The 20,964-nt window shown below is 44.1% G+C and overlaps 1 protein-coding gene across 1 annotated transcript in view; it reads right to left on the bottom strand.

Moving 5' to 3' along the window:
• Window positions 1-18,641, bottom strand: part of LOC141097665 (6-phosphogluconate dehydrogenase, decarboxylating) — a 96,640-nt gene extending 77,999 nt beyond the window's left edge. The window contains exons 1-13 of the mRNA XM_073585017.1: window positions 18,587-18,641; window positions 17,579-17,654; window positions 17,125-17,203; window positions 16,837-16,979; window positions 16,253-16,288; window positions 12,421-12,668; window positions 9,757-9,836; window positions 9,474-9,549; window positions 6,996-7,075; window positions 6,702-6,808; window positions 6,133-6,216; window positions 5,646-5,826; window positions 5,387-5,459 (exon numbers count right to left, since the gene is read on the bottom strand). Of these exons, the coding sequence (XP_073441118.1) occupies window positions 5,387-5,459; window positions 5,646-5,826; window positions 6,133-6,216; window positions 6,702-6,808; window positions 6,996-7,075; window positions 9,474-9,549; window positions 9,757-9,836; window positions 12,421-12,668; window positions 16,253-16,288; window positions 16,837-16,979; window positions 17,125-17,183 (1,167 nt within the window). The 5' untranslated portion in view covers window positions 17,184-17,203; window positions 17,579-17,654; window positions 18,587-18,641. The remainder of the gene's footprint in view (window positions 1-5,386; window positions 5,460-5,645; window positions 5,827-6,132; window positions 6,217-6,701; window positions 6,809-6,995; window positions 7,076-9,473; window positions 9,550-9,756; window positions 9,837-12,420; window positions 12,669-16,252; window positions 16,289-16,836; window positions 16,980-17,124; window positions 17,204-17,578; window positions 17,655-18,586) is intronic.
• Window positions 18,642-20,964: the final 2,323 nt, after the last annotated feature.

Below are 20,964 nucleotides of genomic sequence, written 5' to 3'. Positions count from 1 at the left end.
CCCGTCCTGATTTGAGGTTGGGAGCGGAGTACTGACGCCTCATGCGAGGCGGGGTGACAAACTGGTTGTAATGGTGGGGTTGCTCGGCCTGTCTATTGTAAGAGTTGTTGCTGCTGTTATTGCTGTTGCCCTGGTACAGACCCCAGTTTTGTAGCTTGTGTGGATTTTCGGGATGGTAGAAGTTCTGCGAGTCGGTCGGCTGAGAGTCACAGGACTGCAGGGACTCAGAGGAGCCCGATGCTTGGCGTCTCAGTCCTTTCTGATATCCATTGAGAGAATTGCTTCTCCAGCGACCAGAAGCATTGTCTTGATTATCCTGCTGCCCCCGATACGGGTTTAAGTGCTGGTTCCGCATTTGGCTATAGGGGCTCCATATTTGCCTTTCTGGATCCACCTCCTCCTGTTCCTGGATTTGTGCATCTTTTGGGATTTTAACCTCTATGACCTTCTTGTCTGTGATGATAATGTGCGTGCCTGGACTCCAGGAACTCCGGTGGCTGGGATTGCTTTTGAAAGGAAAGCGAGGTTTGCGGTTCTCCGGCGGGATGAACCGGTGTGGAGCATTATTCCTCCGCAGCTGCTTGGCGATTTCCTGCTGTTGGAGGTTCTTAAACTTGACTTGTTCCTGCCTCATCCAGGTGGACCGTCCTCTGCAGAACAAGGCGTCATTATCTAATAGTTGGTTTACCCTATCATCTTTTTCAGGGTCCGCCGAGGAGGTTTTACTTATTTCACTTGCGTTTCCTTTATCACGTTCGTTACTGGACTCTCGAGTCTTCCGTTCTGCTTGTGGACCCATCAGAGGTAACACCTTCTCCATCTTCAGCATTTTATTTCTAAGGGCTTTTATCTCCTCGTCCTTCATGTTATTTTGATTCTTGACCTCCTGCAATATGTCTTCCAGTTTATCTACATGAACCTTAAGATCATCAACATCGGTTGGTGCCTTAGCTACTGGCACCACATCCTCAATCCTTTCATCCCCCACACCTACGGTATCCCACACATCCCGAGCTACTGCCCGCCATGAGTCCCGCTCGTTGGGATCCTTCTTTCCATACATGGCACACAGCTCCTTCATTTTAACTATGGCAAGAGCCTCAATCTCCTGTCGGCTGTGCTGAAAGTCGTTCAGAGCCACCTCGTAGCAGATCTCCTTCACGGCTTGAATCTTCAGATCGGAGATGGTCACCCACTTGGAGTCTTTGCTCAGTCGACGTCTCTGCGGGATATGGTACATCTTGTTGGTCTCACGTTTCTTGCCACTGCTGGGGAGGCCGCATTTCTTAACGATACTCTGCACTTTGCTGGGAGGAAGCTTCTCCCGTAAAGAGGTGATTAAACGCCAGCTCTCTTCACACGATCGCTTCTCGGAGTCGTCCCCACTATCTGAGTCTGCATCCTTGAGAAAGAAAAAAAATCAAAATGGCCCCAAAAGAAACTAAAAAAAAATGGAAACACGAAAATTAAAAAAAAAAAAAAAAGACAAACATGAAACGTAAAAAGGAAAACGAAGGGGATGTGAAAACTGAAATGAAGGAGTGACTAATAATATAAAAAAAAATAAAAAAAGTGAAAAATATTTAGTCCTCACCTATATCGTGTGAAAGGTTTGAAGAAAAGACAGGCAGCAGCCTTCATTAAGAGAGCAGAGTTAGAGGTGGAGGAGACACAACCCCCATGCCCACGACACACAGGCCGAATCCTGTATCTCCGCACAGCAAACCCACAACTCCAAGATGCAAGAAGGACAGGTCAGCCAAGAAGAAGGTGAGTGCACGCAGGTTAGTAGATGCAGATGTCAGACGCTGGTGCTCAGCTCGGCCGCCGTACAGACGCGAGTTATTCATCAGAAGAGATGTGTGACACGAGTGTGTGTGCGAGCAGCGTTACTGTCATCCGATGGGTTCAATTAATTGATGGCTTTAATCTACATATTCGGGGTCATTTGCACAAGCAGATTTTAACATTCATCCCGATATCCATCCCAAGTACTAGCCAGCATGCCGATCATGCTATATATACGGGGATTGTTTGATGTAACCCCACACTTTTTTTTCTAGCCTCAGAGCACTACATTAATAGAGAACAAACATTTTTTAAAAATTCCTATATACCTTTATCAAATTATGTTCGTTTCGGCTGTATATAATGGCAGTTGCCTTGTTATAATCTGTCCTACAATGTTAATAGGACCGGTGCCTGCGAGCTCGTGGCGTAGGACCCACCGCTGATGTAGCCCGGAGACCCCATCACAGTATATCTTCAGGTCACATCAGAGCAGCTTCCTACTGCACGTGCTCACATGCGCTGGTCCTATTAAAGGGGTTGTCCACTACTTTATATTGATGGACTATTTATGGGATAGGTCATCAATGACAGATCAGTTCAGCTGTGACCAGTTGTAGAACTTCATAGAACAGCGCCATCATCTGTAGAGAGGCCGTGGAGTGGTGCTGCACATCCGCCCCCAACTACAATGAATCAGAGTGGATCTGCAGTAACTTGCTGTGGCTCTTATACGGGTGATTGAACCACGCTGTTCAGCTCTGTGACTGATCACATCCAACCAGATGATCAGTGGCAGTGCCGGATGTCGTGCACCCTGGCAATCTCATATTGATGATCTATCCAGAAGAAAGGCCATCAATATATGCATGTCCCCGCCTCCCTCACTGGTGATTGACAGTGCTGGCTTTTTTGGAGAGCGGTGCATGGCTACAGAGAATGCTCATGCCAGACAGCGCAGTCAATTACCAAAGAAAGAGACAGAATGGTGTACGGAGCCTCGAGGCTCAGTTTCTGCAGGACAGTGCGCGGAGCATCGAGGCTCAGTTTCTGCAGAATGGAGGCAGTGATTAGATCACTAAAGATGCGAGGTATTATACCACCTACAAGATATTCCCTTTAAGATGCAATAGAAGAGGGGTTTACGGTTTTAGCCATTGTCCCTGCAAATGGAGGCTCTTGCACAGAAGGAAAACTAGCACATCCTCTACATGGATGCTCATTTATTATGTCAGAGGGTCTCAGCAGCAGGATCCCCCCATGATTACCTATATGCCAATGGTAAAAGGCTGACCGCAGTAGGCTTATAATAATAGCACTATATATGAGGAATAAGTAAAACTATAGATACTCAAACACTGCAAATCTATCATAAAGGAATACCTACACATGACACATTTAATGCTAACAGGAATAAAATGTATAAAACTACTGAGAGATAAACCCACACTGCTGCTTACGGTCGGGGCTGTATTCAGTGCATCATTTCTGATCAGTCATAAAACCGAAAAAATCAAATAATGGCAGTGTCACATCTGTTATATGACACAGCAATGGTGCCCAATGGATTCCATCTACTTTAATGTGGTCCGTCAGGTTACTGTCATTTAAAACTGTGCAGTACATTGCCCTTGTCTTCCAGCACCTATAACGTAACCTGTGACGGCCACTCCTAATGGGACCCCACCTGTCCGGGAAGTTTCTGCAGTAGACATGGTGATATACCATGATACTAGATTATTCTTATCTATTGCACATCAGACGGGCTTTCCCACATAGGGCCCATATGTCACCAATCCACAGTATCCCAAGCGACAAATTCCCACTCCTCCTCTGTTCTCCGATTGAGACTGAATGAAGCCGCAAGCTCTCGCATCACCACAGACGCTCCATTCAAGTCTATGGGACGTGTACTCAGCTGTCTCGCTCAGTCCCATAGAAACTGAATGGACTATATGGCTACATTCAATCCAAAACACAATGCGGGATCGGGGCAATTGGGACCCAGTGATCAATTACTCTATGAAGTGGTCACATATCTGCAACCTATGTCATTTATTAAATCGGTAGTGTCGACTACATTTTTAATTTTTACATGACTTTAAAAATCAATTTGTTACTTTTATTCATTACTTACCAAAAAATAACAATATATACAGTATATATATTTGGTAATGGGGGGGCAGTATATTTTGTCACTATTTCATTCCGAACCCCTTCATATGGGTATGGTACCAGCAGAACGACTATTATTGTGCTATGATCAGACATAATATAATTGGACATGTCGAATGTCCGCTGCAGGGCCAATACAGGGCAGGATCAGCCCAATGGCAGGACACAGACCAACAATGCTACGGGAACGTACTAGGCCCAATATATCCAGTGGTGAGGGAAGATCACAAAAAGGAGTCCCTCAATGAAAAATTCGTACTATGTGGCAGCAAAGGGTGGATATTCTAATGGTTGCACAGCAGAAAGTTGCAAATGGGGGAGAAAAAAAAAAAAAAAGCTTTACCCAACACCACAGTGGCCTCCAGAGAAAGTTTTACCATGATCTTGGCTAAATAAATTTTTTCCAACCGCAACTCCCTGCATTGTCACATCTTAGTTTGATGAATTATATGGGTCTGCATATATAAGAGGCAAAGGGCCACAGTGTTAGTGCCCTGCTCTACTTGGAAGCATGTACGGTAGGGTACTATGACTGAACATTGCATCCGTGGTGCAAGAGATAAGACGGCATGCAGCGATAGGAGAGAACACATGCACAGTACTGAGCCTCGCAATGGAGGACGGATTAATATATCCAGGTCATAAAATAATTAGAGTAGCCCTGTGACATGGTTCTTGGGATGTACCCAGGACCCACCGGCAGAAGACATAGCTATTTTGCAGGTAGCAGTTCTAGGCCATAAATTGGATCTGCTGCTGCCTAGTAGGCGGCAACCACAAGTTAATGGCAAAGTTCAATATAAAGCAAACATGTCAGTAAGATTTACACTCCATGCATGTAATCCACTCCATAGAGTTTATCAAGCACTGAGATGTGCAAATAACCTCAATAAGTACAGAAAAAAAAAATAATGGTAAGATACAAAAAGTTATTCAAAATAAATCCTTTAAGTAAAGGAGAACCTATTCCCCTCCATGCCTACAGCGGAGGTGACACTGTCACAATTCATCATCGCTAATCTATCAGTAACATGACAGAGATCTGTACTTATGCAGGAGGGGCCGTATACAAAGAAGTGCCCTGCATCTACTACTAGCTGCCTGTCCCAATAATGCATTGCTCCCTCATTTGTAAGGGAACGCATCACATAAAAGGGTCCTAACTACCAGAAAAAAAAGATTTTGCTAAAAGCACAAGGCAGCCCCATAGACTTTCATGCATTGCGGTAAGAGGAGATTTAGCATGCATCACAGAGAGCGGAGAAGACGTTGAATGTGCGGCAGGTTATTTGTATGTAAGGTTATAAGTGTCCTGTAAAAGTGTCTCCAGAAGAAGAGCAATACACAAGCTCAGAAGTGCAGACCTGCACTGGTGTCGGGGAGGTGTGTGAGCGACAGCGGAGGAAAGTGTCGGGGCTCTTACCAGTCTCTGCTGCTCCAGGAGCAGATCCGCTTCCTCCTTCTCTTTCTTGTAGAGGATTTCCATCTCCTGGAGCCTGCAGGACAAAACAATCCAGATTAAAACTGAACACCATAAATGTACTCTTGTGTAATTGCCACCCAAGACATGGCAACCATCGAAAAATAACCCAAAGCAAGACAACCCCATAGCAATAAATGGGCTCCCTCAATGGTAGCATGCCACACAGGCCATCTATGCATGCAACATCCCATCCTCCTACCTTTTCTCCATCTCCTGCTTCATGTCAATGCCCTGCTTCTCCAGAAGCTCCCGCTGGGCAAAGGTCCAGTCCACCGGTTCTGAGGGGGTCTCGGCTGAAGGAGTCTTTTCTCGCTCTGCACGGGCCTGTTCAGGGTGGTTAAACCGGAAAACATGGTTCTTGCCCATTATTATACGATTACCTGAGGGGATCAAATACCAAAAATACCATCAGCAATAAATAAGACCAACTGCAGTATCAGAGAGTGGCTACTACATGGTGTATGGAGCAGAGACGCTCCAACACGTCCGCCGCAAGACCCGCTAACAGCTGATCAGTGGGGGTGCCGCAACAAGTCCGCCGCAAGACCCGCTAACAGCTGATCAGTGGGGGTGCCGGGCGTCGGGCCACCACTAATCTGATAACCACAGAAAGTCCTGGACACCCCAAAGTGTATGGTTGGAGCACACAGCTGTAAATAAGGCGCACTACATTTAATAATCCTCACCAGAACGAAGCTGCACCGGAAGAACCACTCGCTTCCCATTCACGTAGGTCTCTGAAAGTTCACAGGGCTCCAGGGTCACAATAACTGGAAGAGAAAAAAACATAATAACAGTGTTCTTTTTTATGTGATTGGTGCAAATACAAATGTAATGATGCTCAGTAACACTTTCCAAACCAAACATGTGCATTGTTGTCTATGGGGGGATGGTAAAAGCAAGGACTGCTGAAAAACAGTGAAAGGGCAAGTGCTAAATTTTACATAACTGCAAAACAATAAATAAAAAAATTACGAACGGTTTATTTAATGGACGTCAATGCACAGACAGATGTTTGGATCCACATAGTCTTTATTATAGACAGGATTTAAAAAAAAAAAAAAAAAGGGGGAATTTTAGATGTACTGAAGAAATCCACATAAGATATTCGGGAGGAGCAGCGGTGCTTGTGCATGAAGAGTAACTTTAGGCACCATATTAACCATCCGATCCTTACACTTAAGCCCTTGCCCGACATGATCTAGGGCTCGTCTAATGACCGGGCAGGTAGAAAATGCTGCAAAAAGACAGTCACCTTCTCCAGTGGGCTTCCTCTCACTGCGGAATATACAGTGTTCCTCCTTAATGTGGGCACCACTCAAAACAATGTCCTGACGTCTTTCTGCATCCGCCTGACCAACCCTGCGGACAGAAGGACAGAATTATCACCTGTCACTATAACATTGGCATAATAATTATTACATTGAATTTTCTACGCAGACCCCAAGCATGAAAATCAAGCTCACATGCAACAGCACATAGCTGCCCAATTCTGAGCCCCTGTGGGCACATGTGAACCCCTGGCCTCGGGGCACAGCAGGGACCTCACCTGGTTATACCGTCTTTAATGTAATACAAAAGGCACTCTGACATGAGAGGATCTTCATTAAGGTTAACGAGGTGCGGAGTCTGGAATGAGATATTACGGGATCAGTAAAACAAAATGGGAGCACAGACCTCTGAAATAAAGTTTTCAGGTGTAAAACTTGTGAAAATATCGTTTCAACACATCTCTGCTTCCAGTCAGTAAACGGAAGCATCGGATACTATAAACGGACCTGACGTTATACAATTTTATCTGTAGCAATATTTATTTCTACCAGCCGTGACCTGGACAGGAGGAGACCCATTTGTGCCGACACTTATTGCCACCCTTGTCCATGGCCATGTCTGGTAATGCAGCTCATCCATATTTCTAGTGAATGATTTCTAATAAATATTAACCCCTTGAAGGTCATAATGGATTGCTTCATACTTTGCAGCACAAGGAAAGATTTAGACTTTTCCATTTTATACAGTAAGCAGAGATTTTGATAAGGATTTAAAAAAAAATTAGACTATTAAAAATTTGCCAAACTTAATTATTCGACGATTATGTTTTATAAATCAGTGATTACTAATTATCTATATTATATCTATTATTAGTCTATAAACTATAAATCATTTTTCCACCAGTAAAGTAAGATGTCACCATTCCAGGAAATATACTGGTTACACTTTGTGAGAACGAGCATTTCACGGAAAAGCAAATATTGGGGACACAGACCGTCTAACTCTAGGAATGAGTTCTATCCACTACGACAAACCTTCTTGGGGGAGAAGACCCCACTGGAGTCAGCCATGAGGTCACACAGGCTGGGTGACGAGATCTGGACAGATGAGCGATGATGGAGACAGATGAAGGCACAGTGACAATGACCATAGAAGACCTGCAGAGATTCTTTCTAGCTACTTGTGTCTAAATTTAGTAAACTTAGAATTGTGGAACTACAGATCCAAGAATGCACACACTTACAAAACCACAGGTGAGTCTGGGAGGTGGAACGGATTTGGACTTCTACTACTAGACAGGTACATATCCATTTGGGAGGTACGTTATTTTGGGGGTTACTACATTGCGTCTTGGAGGATGTTCTATGAAGCTCAGCTGAGGGTCTTCCCCTGGCAACATTTAAAGGGATTTTGCCGTTTTAGCAGAGGATGGGAGGTAAATAATTGGGTCTGTTTAATGCCTAATGAGGGGCAGCAGCATCTTCACCACCATTCCTCTTTTGCCCACGCTGGCAGAAGACCCAGTCCTCTACATCAATAAGGCGGCTAAAAGGCACAATAGTTAGAGTTCCCTTTAAATGTGGGTCATGTACAGCTGGAATAAGGGATTAAGGGGGATTTACTATTTTATTTATGACTACTATGGGGAGGGTACGGACTTGGCTTATGAATTAGTTACAACAGACCTGATCTGCAGAAAGTGAGTCAAAATACTCATCAAAAAACATGGAGGAAATCTGAGAGAGAAGGAAATGTGAGATGAACACAGGGAATCAGAGGAAGTAATAAATGCAGAGTATGAAGGATGGACGCGCCGCTTACTGCCATGTATGGGAGGAGATGGGCCTAGTACTCATACCCCCCCACACCCGGCACACAACGCCAGGCACTCAGACACCGGTATATTGGAGGAAGGGGCTAATGTGCAGGTAACAAACGCAATTAGGTGTCATACCATAGACACCCAATGAAAGACATCAAGGGTAATTCTCTAACGGCACATGCTAGACATAGGCCCCCGCAGCCATTTACAGGGTGCAGATACACCAATGTTCTTTTATGACAGCACAGCTCAGGTGCCCACGTTTAATGGGGTCTTAGCCTGTGTAAAGTTGGTGCCATCATAGCTGCTGTCCATACCAGTTACTTTCTTAAAGAGAGCGATCACCAGAATGGACATGTGGGTCCTCTTCCTTCAATTTACTCCAAGTGATTGGAGTGGTATTACGCATGTGGGTCCGGTGCTCCCTCCACTTCCATGGGAGTGGTGGTGAACGTGTGACCACTGCGCCATCCATTTCTATAGGAGTAGTGCTCATGTGACCACTGCTTCATTCACATCAATGGGAGTAGAAGTCAACATATGTGACCACTGCTCCATTTGTTTCTATGGTAGCAGTACATGTGACCTCTGCTCCATTCGCATCTTTGGGGAAAGTAGTCATCATGGGTGACCACTGCTCCATAGAAAGTGAATAGAATGGCTGTCACAAACCCTAACTGCAGCTCCATTCACCCAGGGTTAAAGGGAATACCTATGATAGATGTATGATCAGGGCAGATGGGGTGTTAATAGGGTCAGCCACCCATATATCGCCCATATTGAGGATAGGTGATAAATGCTGTTGCTAGGATAACCACTAAAACTTGACGTACAATATATTGAACCCTGTAGTATGTTCTGCTGAGACACATCAGCCAGAGCATGATTGAGATCCATTTTCCAGAAAGGATAGTCCATAAGGACGGTCTCTACCTTTTTAGGCGAGAAGACTCCCAATGTTCCACCATCCTCTCGGATTGCCACCCCCATCTCTGCCAGTAACGCCTCTCTGAAAGGAAATACATGAAGGATCAGTGTGTGTCACCAAAGACTACAATCTTTAAAGGTAACAGTGGATTCACAATGGCCGCATCTACAGAAGTCAGACAGAAGCAGTCGTCATCAGTGCAAATTCAGGCAGCTGCAGAGCAGACGAGAAATCCATCAAAATGCAGGGCACAGCTGGGGAGCACCGTGTTAGCAAGGTCTATCGTACCTCTCCATCCGGATCGCCTCAGTTTTTCTAAGTTTCTCCTCCCACGTTTCATTAAGTTCTGCAATAATCTTTTCGGATTCCTGGTGGAAGATCGGACATAAGTCAAATGTGTCCCAACTAACATGCACAGGCATTACAGTCCCCAGTCACAGAGAACATGGGGATTCACGGTGAAGTAATCATGTCCTACAGGTCAGGATAAAGGAAGCTACAACCTTAGAGTTTCTTAAAGGAGTTGGCCCACCATAAGCACACAGGTCAGGTAGTAGGTTGCCAACCAGTGGGGAGGTCCACCCACTGGGATATCCAGGGGCTCTGGGGTGCTTCATCTGCATAAATCAACTGTCCCCCTTACGCACCATCGCTCCATTCATGGCCTGTGAGTGGTGCACGTGGGACAATCGCTTAGGATAATCGCGGCTCTCCGGAGCCGGTGTGGGGGTATTTAGCTGTGAATATGGGCCAACTCATTTAATACAGAACTACTGCAAAAATAATGGTGTTTGCTCCCGAGAGCTCTAGTCATTAAGTGATGGAATAGCCTACCAAGATGCCATCACCAACATGGGACAACCTGGATTTAGAAAATAAACGATGCCATTTCCTAGTACATTTTATGCCTCACTTCATGATTGTTTTCCAGAATTCTGCTTGTGGTCAGTGAATGAAAACATTGTTTCGCTCCAGAAAGTGAAAATCTATATAAATCCTGTGCAGGTGACCCCGGTGCATGGCCCGGTACTGATCTCCAATAACTAATGTGACAGTAACGAGCCATGTACCCGTGTGTCCATCACAGGAGCTTCATCCTGTAGAAGACAACGAAGATTTACAATCACTGACTACAAGCAGAGACCTTAAAAACCACAGCATTTCCACATCTTGCATCGCTGGTCCAAGGTCTCCACCTTGAGAATAACTAAGACTTTGCAGGAGAAGCTGCGCACGTCTCAGATGAGCCTGTGCAGATGGCGGGTCGCGTGGTAAGGTTCCGTTTATATCAGGCACTAGGGGTGGTGTGATCCGAGCGCTGGGGAGATCGTGCCCATAATCGCTCTATTCTTCACATTCTCCATATAAATGCAATGGACGACAGCTCAGGCCACGGCTTCTGCAGACAATGGGGGAACTGTTCAGGTCTTAGGACTGTACAGTCTCTGTCTTGTACGACTGGAGGGCCATAGGATGGGGCAGATAAGAGTAGGAGCGCTGTCCCCAAATATCCCAATGACATCCCCTATACCTTCTGGGGCAATGATTATGTATTGCTTTTCTGGAATATTATTTTCTTACCTATTTTCCATTATGTTTAAGCCACTGGCTAAAGCTTTAATAATAAGCAGTGAAGACGATACATAGATTAAACGAAAGTCAATAGGCTCAAATCCTGGACGCCTGTGCTACAGACTCTAGGAGGTGCCACACTCAGCATTGTCCTTCCCTCAATAAGATCTCTCCTCATTCCAGAGCCATCAATGAGAAGTGGAGGTTTTATAAAGAGCAACTACTCGGGTCTGCATTAAAGGGGTTGTCACTTATCCAAACCACAGGACAAAAAGATATGTCCAACCCTGGTCCGGCATCCATTTTGATCCTCCATGGCAGCCAGAAGTTTTTCAGTCAGGATCCTGGGCACCCCTGGAAATAAATAGGACATCGCGATGCCGTTGCTGGGGCCTAGGAGTCACAAGTGCCGGCCGAGGAAGTTCGAATGGCTGCTACAGAGTAACAAACTGGATGCCAGAACAGGAGAATGGGAATCTTTTTGCTAATTTTTAGTGATGAGTTGCTAATCGTTGGTGGTCTCACTACTGGGACCCCCATAAAGGGCTACTAGGTGCCTTATTTGGAAAGAGTGATGACTGCTCCACTGGAACTGCCAGAGATAGACGAGAGCTGTCCGCCGCTATGCCCGATAGTCCCATACACCATGGATCAGGCAATGGCGTGTATGTGGGGACATCACTCTTCTCATACGTGGCACTTCGTAGCCCATTCTTTGGATCTGGTGGGGGTCCATGTAGTAGGACCACCAGCAACCGGCGAATTATCATCTATCCTTTATTGTCCAATGTGTCTGAATATGGCACAAGTATCTTGCACTATTGCTATAAATCTTCACGTCCAGAGTGAAGGAGCTTTCTGAAAAATACCATATCATGCTAAAGTACGAAATCGAATGTACTATAAACCTCAATTCGATGGTATTTGCATTACACAATTTCCAAGAACTAAATTAAGAATATTCCAAAAACAGGAAATTGTATAAGAGTGCAGAACAATGGGCTGCAATGGGGAAACAGCAAAGTCCAGGGAAGCTCGAAACTTTGCAGAGAGTTCATTATATGTGGTCAATAGGGGCATGGTTAAGGAATGCCAGACAGATCATCGAGGACAGACAAAAATGAGAATTTGGAAAACAATTTATACCTAAAATTTAGAATCTCCAAGTTACTTTTCATGGCCCCAATATGACCGGCACAAGTGAATTTGGCAAATCCTGAAAATAAAGATGTCCTAAAAGGAGCAGGTCCTCCACCAAGAATAGAAGATCTCCATATCCACCATCGCACTTCATGGTGGAGATCCAGACACCATGAATGGTTGGTGACGATCGATGCACCATGGTACGGAGGGTGCATAATATATATATATTAAGCTTACCTTGAGTCGCTCGATGGCTTCCTCTCCTCCGGGGGTGGACATGATCCTCTCCTGGATGCTAGTCACCGTCGATAACCCCACCTGACTGCTGAGAGAACATGATGATGGGGAAGATGCCAGCGAGCTCATGGAAGCTGTGGAGAAATGGCCAGGCCGTTGATTCTCATTCGACAGCAAGTACTTATTCTTAAGGTTCTGGTTATCGTTGATGTCTGAGAGAGGAAGGCAGGCCACGACAGAAGGAAGAGCTGGACACAGGAGAAGCACCAAAAGGAGGAGGAACAAGGAGAGAGGGAAACGGCAGTGAGAGATAGGAGAGACTCTGCATCACATCGGACATGATGGCAGCTCAGAAATCACAAGGAAGTGAGGAAAACGAATGGAGTGATAGTGACAGGTAACGGTGGTGGAGACAGGTGCTCTTTATATCACAATAATACAATAAATTGAGGCATAAGCCCATCCTGCAGAAGTTACACTATGCTGAATACAAGCACAGTATGGACAGTACCGGCCATCTTAATGCCACCTGCCGATACGTCTTGGCTCTCGGCACTTGCCTAAACAGTAGTGGCTCATCAATGCACATTTTAGGAGATGAATATTAAGCAAACCCAAGTCTCCATAGCTCATATACAGGTCCTGCTAATATAAAGAATCTAAGTAAAGCAAATTGGTCTGGGGTCCCAGAGTTTATTGCTCATCACCCAAGCAGCTAGTAGGTTCCCTACCATCATAACCCCACCAGATCAAATTATCAGAAAGGTGTTTTACGGAGGAGGTGCATAGCCCGAGATGTAGCAGAAGATACTACTCTCATTTTCTACTATTTTCAGCACCTGCCACTCATCTGATAAGTAGTCCTGGATCACGGGAGCCCAAGTTCTCCATCCTAGATGGTGCCCACAACGGGGGTCATGTATAATAAATAGTAGAAATGCAGTGATCACCACCGGTCAGGTTACAACTATCATTTTGCAAGTATTGAAATCAGTTATCAATGACCCAACACCAATGTAATCATTTCCTATACATGTACCTATATAGTGACAATATCTTGGAAATAAGCTTTGGGGATTTAGGTTTACTGATGGTTTTTTTTTTTTTGTTTTTTTTTTACACAGATTTCCATAGCCCTATTTTTTTAACACATAAATCAGTATCTTCCAGAAAAGCTAAAAAAAAAAAAAAAAAAAATGTAAATTTTGGTAACACATTGGGCAAAAAGCAGAGAACATCAAACATCAGATCGCATGGGTGCAGAGAGCAGCAGCGGGATCTTCCAGCAAAGCCAACCAGTAGTATAGTGTACGAAGCGAGCAAGACCGGAAAAAGAAGCAAGAAGGTTGTATAGGCAAATTCACACGCAGCAGATTTGTTGCAGAAATTTCTGCACCTGTTGCATTTAGGTGAATGGGGAATGCAGCGAAAACATCTGCATTTGTGGTTTTCAGTTGCGTAAATTTCTGCCATAAATGTATGGAGTAAATATTCCCTAAAGAGGTCCTCCAGTCTTCAGCTTAATTGTATCATAAAACATCAGCAACCTTCTGATACACGTTATGTACCAATTCCGCACCATGTACAACATCTCAGCTTGCAGTCAGTGAATGGGAATATTGATATTTACATTCAAAGCCGCATGTAGCTGAAGTTTGTTGCAATGTATCAGCGCAGAAAAGGCCGGTCTGGAGTCTAAGTGAATGGGACTGGGCTGCAATACCAAGCAAAGGCACAGCCATAGCTATGGCACAGTGCCCACGTAGACAATGTCAGGACTGCAATGACTGCCGGAGCGTGCCCTTCATTCTTCTGATGGATGAGAAGTCCTCCTCGGATCATAATAAATGCCCTATAATGATAGACCCATGCATGGGACGCTTCTACATCTCCCAACGACGCCAAGAAATGTACAAAGTGATCTGCCAGCCGATGGAAATGTCTTAGAGGACGCAATGCTGCTGTCTCTATCGGCAACAGTGGAAGGAAACCCAGAGGATTGCATGATACATTGTAACAAACCCAAAGCTGTGGCAGAAAAACTAATTTATTTGAATATTTGACAACCAGCAAGATTCTAGTTATTGGCAGCAACAAGAGGAAAACAAAGTTGTGCGACGTTTTATTATACCACAATTACCACTGATTTGCAGGAGACTGGACGACCTCATTAAGGAATAAAAAAAATATCTGCTTAATTATCAATTCAGTAATAAACAGAAGCTTTAATAGATACAGAATTCAGGCGCCATTAGCGGGAGAACATGTGGATTGCTTGTAAGAGACTGCAAAGCCATCATGCAAAGATTACCCAGCAGAACAATTAGTGTCCTCAGCGCAGCAGCAGAGACTTTCCTAATGTGCAGGAAATCTCAGACAGATCCTTACAGCATGGAGCAGAACTGTGTAATGTTACCCAGAAACAGACTTAAGAGAGCGTATTCCATGAGGTCTACACATACGCAGGCACTTTAGGTCTGATCGATCACCGATGCTCTCCTAACAACTGCAGGATCCCAGAACTCAATATAACTGATCAATCATCAATCACCCGGCTCCAAAATGTTACACAATCTAAAGAGTTCTTCCACCAATGTACAAAATAAAATCAATCTACAACTAACTACCTTCTTTTCAGTAACATCCTGTGTTATACTATTTTGCTGATGCAGTCACTTTGTACATTCATCACATTACTGATCCTGAGTTAGAGTTACATCCTGTATTATACTCCAGAGCTGCACTCACTATTCTGCTGGTGCAGTCACTGTATACATACATTACTGATTCTTGGTTACATCCTGTATTATACTCCAGAGCTGCACTCACTATTCTGCTGGTGCAGTCACTGTGTACATACATTACTGATTCTTGGTTACATCCTGTATTATACTCCAGAGCTGCACTCACTATTCTGCTGGTGCAGTCACTGTGTACATAATTACTGATCCTGAGTTACATCCTGTATTATACCCCAGATCTGCACTCACTATTCTGCTAGTGCAGTCACTGTGTACATACATTACTGATTCTTGGTTACATCCTGTATTATACTCCAGAGCTGCACTCACTATTCTGCTGGCACATTCACTGTGTACATACATTACATTACTGATCCAGAGTTACATCATGTATTATACTCCAGATCTGCACGCACTATTCTGCTGGTGCAGTCACTGTGTACATACATTACATTACATTACTGATCCTGAGTTACATCCTGTATTATAATCCAGAGCTGCACTCACTATTCTGCTGGTGCAGTCACTGTGTACATACATTACAGATCCTGAGTTACATCCTGTATTATAATCCAGAGCTGCACTCACTATTCTGCTGGTGCAATCACTGTGTACATACATTACTGATCCTGAGTTACATCATGTATTGCACTCCAGAGCTGCGCTCACTATTCTGCTGGCTGCAATTGGAAATAGTGTGTGATTGGGGAACCTAGGTAGGTCAGTGAGGTGCTGTTGGAATCCTTTATATGACAGATATGGCCCGGTGTCATGGTGTCCGTTATAAACAGTCACCATGATGAATGTGTGAACAGATCCTTACTTAGCTTTTATTCATTATGTTTTCACCTAATGGCTAAGACATTGGCCACTTTTGTTTTGAAATTATATCAGAAACTGGACTCTACATATATAATGGGAAGCCAGCAGTTGCTTTGAGGGATGTAGAAATTTGGGTGCATTTTTTTCTTGAGCTCCACAATCCTGTCTGGGATTTCTCTGCGGTCTGTGCTGGCAAGCAAGATTCAGCTTTGCGCTGCTTGTGGCTGAAAAGCGAGGCCGATGGGTATAAAGATGACGGATATACACACATGTCAATCCACGGAAATTGTCTTCAATAGAATCAACTGATGGAAGCATTAGGAAAGACAAGATGGAAGGAATTTTAGGTATTTGGAAACACTTGATGTGCAGAGGGGTTTTCCAGAATTTAACCTTGATGTCCGCCCTTAGGTGTGTGGGGACTTCCTACGATCGGCCAAATTTTGGCAAAACACTAAAGTTCCTGACAGTGTCGTCATGTGGTTGAGTCTGATACTGCTGTCAGCCATAGCAGAATGCTGCAGTAACAGACCCGGTCACATGGTCGAGAGTGTCACCTTTACAGAGCACCATGTCCATTCCATTCTGCTGATCTATGGGGTCCCGGCGGTCTGATCCCCACCAATTACATACTCATGGTTATCCTAAGGACAGACAATATTATGGTATATTATGGAAAACCCATTTATGTTCCAGAGCGGAAAGAGCATTTATTTTCCCGCCGAATCAGACATTTGCGACACAACCGGTGGATATGCCGTGAATGTCTGGGTGAAGAATATCCCTTTAATAAAGGTAAAATGTCAAGCAGACATATACATAAACTTCTGGTGTATCGGCAGATGCCACTTACTGTCGATGATATCACCCAAACCCTGGGCTCGCAGCAGCTCCTTCAGACGGGACACTTCATCTTTAAGCTCCCGCACCAATTTAGCATTGGGATCTTCATTGATAATAGCGTTACATTTGATCTGTTTAGCTCGGTCGGCATATCTGTAATAAGGACATCCACAGGTCACAGTCACATATGGAAGCATACACGTAATATAGTGTGTGTGTATATATTTACACACACACTCCCATGGGACTACAGACAACCCCTTTAACACATTCTATAGTTTTCCATCCCTTCTCTCACCTTAATGTGCTAAGAGTTTCATCATAATTTATATCTGCAGGACTCAGGGCTGCGACCATAGCCGTGCGAGAGTTTCCACCTGAAATGAAAGATCACAATTAGTTACCATAGTTCAGCCGTCAAACATGATCACTATTTCTAAGAGCTCAGCCGATCACTTGACTAGTGATTAGCAATGAGTGAGCGTGCTCGGTTATCGTGTTATCTGAGCATGCTCGGACGTGCTCACGTATTATGTTTGAGTTCCCGTGGCTCCATAACAGCCGCAACAAATGCAGAGATTGCCTAATAAACAGTGGCTGACTAACAGCCATAAGACATGCAGCTGCAGGCACTCGAACATATTACTCGAGCATGTCCGAGATACTCGGATAACACATGAGCACGTTCACTTATCACTAGTAGTGATCTGTCGCTGCTTCTGGAATATTGCCTCCAGAGCTGAAGATCATACCTAGATTCTCCCGCAGCAGCCAGGTCAGTACAGAGTCTCTGTAGGGGATGAAGTCTGTTTTTTTCTTCTTTTTGCTCTGAAAACACAAAAAAATATTTAAGCAAAGCTTCGAATGAAGGAGGATGTTTTACACAATGGTTTCTAGTTATAATTTACATGAAAATAGTAAAGTAATGAAAGTGTGGAAACCACCAACTACACAGACACGGATATCCGGAAGCATGGGTCATACTGAGGAGCGACATACCTTGCTGGGACAGTTATCCTGATAGGACAGCATGGAGGAGAGCACAGACATTATAAGAGTCTGGATCCAAAATACATCTTACAAGTCACTTAGTAATAAGCGCGCTTCCCATATATGCACATACATCAAACATACTCATAGGTCGCCATGCACCTGTCGGACGCCATGCGTGCCCTTTTTGCTTCTATTGGGTTGGTACAAGTTTTTCCAATGTATGAAATAGTGTATCAGATGCCATCGGGCAATAGATATGTCTTCACAGAAATACTAATTCATTGCACCACTAATGTATGTGAATGGGTTATCTGGAATTTTTCCTTCACATCCCAAAAAAAACTTTTTTGTCCACTCTGCGGAAAAAAACTTGTCTGCAAGAGGAAAGATCCTATTTCCTGCAGATCCAGCATTGTACAGACTCTGATTATCCTCTCTACGTAGGGAAAGTATTTGTGCGTAACACCGGCTGCAAAAAATACGACCATCAGCCCTGGATTTATTCCATGGATCCTATCTATGCATCCTGTAGTAAATATGCTAAAGAAATCCATGACGTGTGAACTTACAATAAACTTATACACTAAAACGATTAGCTGGGATGTAAACCGCGACATTAAATGTGTAGATTTGAAGGTAAGGATTTGTCTGAAGGCGCTTTCATTCCTGGAGGATCAGTCCTGTAAGAAGTTTCAGTAACCCCCTTATTACTGCTACATCACATCCGGATTAGAGCCATGGTATATATCAATGGCAGGAACACTTACCACCTCTGCAAGAGCGGAGATGACTTTCCCCAGAGTGGTCAGAGATTTATTAATATTCGCCCCTTCCTGCAAACACAAAACATCACAAGATTATTTCTCGCTGCATTTTATGCCTGATGTCAAGTATTGTGCACCTTCAGTTTTTTGTATTTCTTTCTTAAATTACCATGACCTCTACAAGTTGTAGAAATACATATGGGAAACTCTCTCGGCAACTGTAAAAACTAGTTTAACAGGAAACCTGTGCGGACATCGCAGGGTAAAATCTGTGGTAAAGGCAGCAGGTCGTGCTCAATATGAGACAGTAAAATGCAGCTTGACAAGTGCTAAATGATGAACCCATCCAACCGCACCGTGCTCCTGGTGGGTTTATCACAGCTGAAATCTGCGGGCAAGACGGGCATGAATGCACAGCAAACACTTGTCAGGATCTCTCTTTGTGCAGCTGCATTTATTAATAGTGATGAGTGAACGTGCTGGGATAAGGTGTTATCTGAGCATGCTCTTGTGCTAACCGAATGTCTCTGGCATGCTGGAAAAAGAAGTTTGAGTCCCCGCAGCTGCATCTCTCTTATGTATTGTTCAACAGTTACAATACATGCAGAGACTGCCTGTTTGTTAGACAATCCCTGCATGTGTTGCGGCTGTCCAACAGCCGTGAGACGTGTAGCCACGGGGACTTGAATATATATTTTGAGTACGATGTAGGAGGTTATTTGGATCCAAACAATGTTCTTAGAAGGCAAAGACAAGTAGTATTGTAATTGGGACATAAGATGTGAATAGTGCAGATTTTGCCCTCGTCATCTAGGATATGATTTACTCAATAGTGCAACGGATTGAATCCAAAGTATATACATCTCTGGATCCAAGACATAATAACAGGAGTTCTTGGAGACAATGGGACCGTGTGATGCTCGTGTTACCAAGGATCAATACTTGCTTTTAGTCGGGTCCCCTTGGCTCCAGTGGAATCGGCTCTTTCGCTCCCGGCCAGATCTACCAGACTGATTTTACTGACCTGAAGAGGAAATAAACATTTCAGGACTAATGACACCAGAAGACAGAACTTCCAAAAGTGCACAGTAAACTTTAGATCCAAACTCGCTGCCGGAGAACTTATTAAAGTCAATCCTTAACTTGCCTCCCGTTTTTTAATCCTATGTCCCATGTCATGCATAAAGCACATGTTATTTATACAAAGGACTTTAAAATTAAAAAAAATTAATATGATGGAGCAGTTCTGCAAATATGGCTACCAGCCGCGGCTTCCTGGAATAGTCTGCATCAGTAAGTTACATGTTTCAGGTTTTTAAAGTAATATTCAAGGTGTCAGCCGGGTTTCCCATTGCAAACAATGCAAACTATTTTGTGGGTGGTCATCAAGAGAATGTGTGTGATAGGAACCCAAATACATCAGTATTACACAGATCCTTCCTTGGCTACCTTTTCTGTGGAGAGATTAGTCTCTATGTCGAGCCTCCTCTGGGTGAAGACTATGGTGAAGACTGCATGGGAGCGACTGCTGGTCTCATTCATGTTGGTGGCAGCCACAGTCCTGGTAAGGGGAAAAAAAAAAGGAAAGTTATAATTTATTATGCTACTATATAAATGTACTCATTGTGGATATGCACTTTTATACAGATCCACCAATGTATAGAAAAAGAAGGATCCCATTACATGCTATTTAGGTGGCGGTTTGGGATTGTCTTTGTCCCCCAAATTAATGACATCCCGAGGGATCCTAGACTTAAAACATTACATATATCTGTGCATGAAATTAATATATATCCTCCATTTCTAGGTGCTAGGATGAAGTATTGTAGGCGGCTCAGACAGGATGACTACCATGTGGTCGATTTCTTAAACCCCTGAAGGTCAAACTGTAGCCAGACATATAAGTTAAAGGCAACCTCTGCACCACCTACCTGGCCTTATTCCCTGCATCCATCAGGTCCGCAATATCAGTGTAGGACGTGACAGCCAACTTAGACAAATCTTCTACATAGGGTCCCAGTAGTGGGTGCTCTCTCACCCGCAGGTTACCTTTGTTTTTAGGGTTTAGTAGGTCACGGACTCGCTCACAGTAAATTTCCATATAACTGACCTACGAGGATCATAAGAAAAATATAAGTTAGGGATAGTATCCTCATAATTAGAAAACCTCGATGCATAATGATGAGGCTCAGATAAGGTGTTATCTGAGCATGCTCGAGTGCTGGCAGAGTGTCTTCGGTGTGCTCGAATACTAAGTTTGAGTCCTCGCGGCTCCATGTCTCAAGATTATTCAACAGCCACAACACATGAATGGATTGCCTGTTTGCTAGACGATCCCTGCATGCGTTGTGACTGTCAAAAAGCCGTGAGACATGCAGCCG

Source organism: Dendrobates tinctorius, unplaced genomic scaffold (genome assembly GCF_039654945.1).
Source record: "Dendrobates tinctorius isolate UK_male_01 unplaced genomic scaffold, ASM3965494v1 ptg000086l, whole genome shotgun sequence".
NCBI lineage: Eukaryota > Metazoa > Chordata > Amphibia > Anura > Dendrobatidae > Dendrobates > Dendrobates tinctorius.
Note: the sequence above shows the minus strand (reverse complement) of the source record. Positions and strands in the feature narration are given on the sequence as shown.